We start from the raw sequence: 5,269 nt of genomic DNA, 5'->3' as shown, positions 1-5,269 counted from the left end.
AAAAAAAAAAAAAAAAAGAAGTTCACAGAGGCAGATGCCACACTGTACTAGTATCACCATCTATTCCGGTACTAGGCACATAAGCACTCAAAAACATTTGCTGCATAAATTTCAGTTTCAAATATTTAACTTTAACCTTTATTTACATTCATATTCACAAGTGTGATTAGCTTAATTTCTTCTTTCTGTGATATCTTTGTCATGTGATAGCATGAGGCCTACATTAGCCTTATAAATGAATTCGGTCTCTTTATGCTCTATGATAATTTACATGTCACAGAAATCATCCAGTCTTCAGTATTTGAAAACACTGACCTGTGAAATTATCCATTATTGGAGTCTTTTGAAGAGCAAATTTTTTTTTTACTTTGGTTTCTAGTTACTTTCATATTTTGACTTTCTTGGGATTTCTATTGTTCAGGTTATAATCCATTTCATCAAAAAATTTTAAATATAAATTTGTTTATACTATATTACTTCATAATTCAAATAAATATCCACTATCTCTATAAATCATTTCTCATTTTATATTTTCCTGCTTTTTCTTAAATGGTTTTGGCAATTATTTTAAAATACTTTTCAGGTTAAATGTTTTGTTACTCTAATTCATTAATTTCTCTATAACCTTTATTATTTCCAGTTGCATTTTACCCCATCTCATCTTAACTTAGTTAAACGATTTGTCCAACAGGAAAAACAATTTTAGTTGTTAGTCTTTGTATGACATCACTGATCTCTCCCTTCTTGAAAAGTCTCCCTACTTTGGCTTATATATATTACATCTACATCTAAGCATATCCTCTTCTGTTGTTTTCCAACTAACTGTGCCCACTTTTTCTAAGAGTTTTTCCCAGAATCTCCTTCCTTTGCCAGTCTCTTAAATGTTGTTACTCTTTAGGATTTAATCCTCTGCCACTTTCCCCTCCACATTCATCCACATATATGGCTTCAACTATTTCACATGCTCTAATGACCCTCAAATCTGTATTTTCAGCCCTGATCTCCTTCTTACACTCTGAATCTATAGCTTCTGCTTCCTCCTGGATATCCCACAGACAGCAAGCTCAACATCTCCAACACTGGCCCCGCCACACCCCGCTCTCAGTTTTCCTCCTCTAGGTTAACGGCACTATGATCCACTCAGTTGCCCACATCAAAAATATGGAAGTCATGCTGATATTTCTTTCTCCTCAAGCTTGCACATTCAGCCACGAAATCCTTGGGTTCTACCTCCTTAACATTTCCTAAACCTGTTTCCTTCCCTCTAGTTCTACTATACATTGGTTTAAGTCTCCCAACATTTTCAAGAAAGAAATCGAGAATGCCCAGGCGTCTTATCTTTGGCAGATGGGTATGTGCATCCCCTCTAAGCTATGTTTTCCTGTAGCCCAAAGGGTTTTGTAAACCTAAAAATCTGATGAGCATAACTGTACCTATGTCAGCCTTTTTCTCTAAATGGGAGTGCCTGAAGGATGTATTTATCTTTAGGACACTAACATGGGGCCTAGTCTATAGTAGTCATTTTATAACTTTCCCCCATCTGTAGCCTTTAAAAAGTTCAAGTCAGTCTGAAAGATGTTTTGGACATGAAGTTCGTGTTGTTTGGAATTCATACCTTCTGAGAGTCTCCAGGTTTTAGCACCCATTCCAACAAAACCAGAAATCAAAATGAAGCAGGCTAAAGGAAGACTTCACTGCAAATCATCATCACTCCCAGGGAGCAGTCCAAATTCCTCATCTTTTCTCCATAGAGATTTTAGAAACCTCAAATTACAGTATGATGTGATGAAACTCTTCACTTATCTAATGTTACAAATTTTCTATTTTCTAAAATTCTAATACAAATTAAGTCTTGATAGAATTTATTAACACTGGAAAAATGTCTTTCTGTGAGTTACTAGCATAATTATTTGTGAAATGCTATAGGTTTTGTTTCCAGATGAGAAAAAATAAATAAGCTTCTCTTCTGAGAAAACGTAAAATTTCATTTTATATCTTGAAGTCTATTAGCCAGATCATAGTAGTTCCTGAACAGCTGAATTAACAAGGGGTTTCCTTTAACTGCTTGGTGTCCTATAAATGAAACCCTTTGTGTGTGCATTTGAGAAGTAGCTTAAATTTTCTTAACTAACAATGTTTACTTTAAAGGTTACTAAATACAATTCTAGAATTTTCCTTTTCAGGGACATAGGTGATATTCAGGATCTCAGAAGCAGAGACTACCTGAAATTCACTTTTGGAAATAGACTTCCAAAGGAATTTGAGTTCTCCTGAAATTTCATGATCCAGAATGCAAAACTTGGTAAAAGAAACCTCTTAATCTATCATAGCTAATTAGCCTCTAACCCCGTAATTATACTTGCCTACTTTCAAGGTAGCCACCTGAAACCTCTTTTAGTATAAAAATACTAAATTATCTCAAGTTAGAGGCACTTCTCTATTAAAAAAAGGAAAATTTACTTAGTTCCATCTCACTTCATCATATGTGATATGTGAAGGCTAGGATGTTTAAATGTCTTAATAAATTACTTCAAATATTTCTGTTGAGGGTATACCCAATTCTCATTTTTTCATAGTTTTATTAAAAAATTAATTCCTTAGCAATCAGAAACCACAAATAACATTTAATTTTAGGTTTTAAAATCTAATTTTGCTTTTATGACTTTTATGTTTTATTACTTACTTGTTCTAAAGTATCCTCCAAACCCATTTTTTTATTGTGAGCTTTATTAATTTCTTCTTCAGTTTCATTCAGGAGTTCCTTAAGAGGTACCTATAAAATACGTAGGAATGTGGGTGACACATAACATTTAATTACAAAATATCTGTTCTGAGGCATCTGCACAGTGTGATAGGAGGAGTCACTTTTGGAGAAAAAGTGAAGCTATAACATTTAAAATCTAATATACTGTCAAACAGAAAACAAAGCTAGTTTTTAATCATATTTCTGTAAGTGTAGACTATAACCTGCTTTTGGTTTCGAGTACTTGCAAAATTCGAGATTTGCTCATCTATCCTGGAAATTCATTGCTATTATTTAAACATTTTACAAGTACACTTAGTTTACTGCAGTATTTTTTTTGAAAAGAATTTATATGTAGGTTGTATTTTTATGCTATGTTATCCAGAAGTATCCATTTCTCTTAATCCTTTTCAACTGTTTAGTCTTAGGATTCTCTGCTTGTATTTCTTATGTTTATACTGTTCTACTGACTTTAACACAGCACTTCATTGCTTGTCATTTTTTTAAATTGAGGTGAAATTCACACTTTAAAATAAACAGAAATACTTAGGTTAAAATGACATTAACATAAAATTAAACATACAACATAAAATAAACATAAAGTTTAACATAAAATTATAGTGTGTAATTCAGTGGCATTTAATACAGTAACCATCACATCACCTCTAGTTCCAAAACATTTCATTATGCTGAAAGAAAATCCCATATGCCATTATGTTTTAAGTAGGTCTTTTGAAGTTACTGCTGAGTTTTAATTTTGGCCTGCTCCTTTCAAAAGATGCAATGGCCTCTTTAATCTCTCTCTTTCGATCTGTTTTTTATTTTTTTTATTTTTTTATTTTTGAGACGGAATCTCACTCTGTGTCGCCCAGGCTGGAGTGCAGTGGCCGGATCTCAGCTCACTGCAAGCTCTGCCTCCCGGGTTTATGCCATTCTCCTGCCTCAGCCTCCTGAGTAGCTGGGACTACAGGCGCCCGCCACCTCGCCTGGCTAGTTTTTTGTATTTTTAGTAGAGATAGGGTTTCACCACATTGGTCAGGCTGCTATCGAACTCCTGACCTCATGATCTGCCCACCTTGGCCTCCTAAAGTGCTGGGATTATAGGCCTGAGCCACCGTGCCCAGCCTCTTTAATCTGTTAAAGAACTTTTCACTAAGTACTACTTATAACACTTGGTTTTGTACCTTATTGATTCTATTTTATTATTCTATTATTATGTAAAACTATTTCTAGAGATGAAAGCAAAATTTCTCCTTGAGCATATTCATTCTTCTTTTTGCATTGTGTAATCTTTTCTACAAGAATGTGATTCATGTAATTATTTTCTTGCATCAGCCATGTCAAACTACTCAAAACAGTGTTGAGCAAACTCTGCCTGCCTATCTATAGATAGATTAGTAATAGACTAAATGTTTACTGGATGTATTTTTTCTATTGAAAATGAATATAGCTTGATTTAATCAATGTCTGTCCATTCACAAATTGTTATCTCTGGGAAAGCAGAGATGTATGTTTCTTGATATTTTATCTGTAACACGTACCTGGTCTGGAACATATTCTATACTTAATAAATACTTGTTAAATGAATAATTCTCAAGGGAAAAATGTATAGCTTTTGACTTTAATATTCTTCTATTAAAACTGAAGTATTTTGAAAATTGGCATTTTAGGGGCAATTCAAATACTAAAATCTATAAATAACTGACAAGTTACAATAGAGCTATTTAAAAATTTTTTTCCCCAAATTACTGCCTTGGCCATATTTTAAAATTAGGCACGAATTTCTCCTTGTCGATTACCAGTGTTCTTAGTACTACAACACATTTTATGCCTTCACGTGTGCCCTTGTGCCTGGAATTCTTTCTACAGACCATTCCCATAAATGTCTCATCTTTCAAGATTTCATTCCACGGTTACCATCTCCAAAGTCTTTTTTGCTACATGGGAAGAACTGATCTTTTCGTTACAACTTGTAAAGATTTCTAATGAAGCACATATATAGCATTTGATGTCTTTCTCCTCTGGGGGGATCATTAGCAACCTGACAGTAAGGGTTAGGCCCTCTGTCTTTATAGTACTGGTATCTATTTTACATGTAATCAATTTTTTTTTACTGGATAGTTGAAGATTTCTGTGATCAAGAAGAAAGAAGATACAGCTTCAGTGTTTTATTCCTTTGTTTAGTACTGGGTTATGAACATGCCAAAGTTCAAATTCTAGAGATATCAATCATAGAATTAAAAAATCTTAAAAGTAGTCATGATTACTTACATAAACTTGAGCCCTGTATTTGACAAGGCAGTTGGCACCAGCCTCGGGATTAAACTTAATTTCAAAATCATAACCTTTGGAATTCTCAGCACCTTTAGGAATAAGTTTTAACTTTCTAGCCAATTTGTGATACTCTGCTAATTGTGTTTCAATCTGTAAGAAGAGAACACAAAAAGAAATGTTAAAGCAGCCCCATTCCATATGTTTTTTACAACTGGCATTTCTGCAATTTTTTTTTTTTTTTTTTTTTTTTTT

General features: G+C 33.5%; 1 protein-coding gene across 1 annotated transcript in view; it reads right to left on the bottom strand.

Annotated features, from left to right (window-relative positions):
• Positions 1-5,269, bottom strand: part of NDC80 (NDC80 kinetochore complex component) — a 48,101-nt gene that overhangs the window by 14,542 nt on the left and 28,290 nt on the right. The window contains exons 12-13 of the mRNA XM_017854303.1: positions 5,015-5,167; positions 2,684-2,773 (exon numbers count right to left, since the gene is read on the bottom strand). Of these exons, the coding sequence (XP_017709792.1) occupies positions 2,684-2,773; positions 5,015-5,167 (243 nt within the window). The remainder of the gene's footprint in view (positions 1-2,683; positions 2,774-5,014; positions 5,168-5,269) is intronic.

The sequence above is a fragment of the Rhinopithecus bieti genome, unplaced genomic scaffold, assembly GCF_001698545.2.
Source record: "Rhinopithecus bieti isolate Rb0 unplaced genomic scaffold, ASM169854v2 scaffold_36410, whole genome shotgun sequence".
Lineage (NCBI taxonomy): Eukaryota > Metazoa > Chordata > Mammalia > Primates > Cercopithecidae > Rhinopithecus > Rhinopithecus bieti.
Note: the sequence above shows the minus strand (reverse complement) of the source record. Positions and strands in the feature narration are given on the sequence as shown.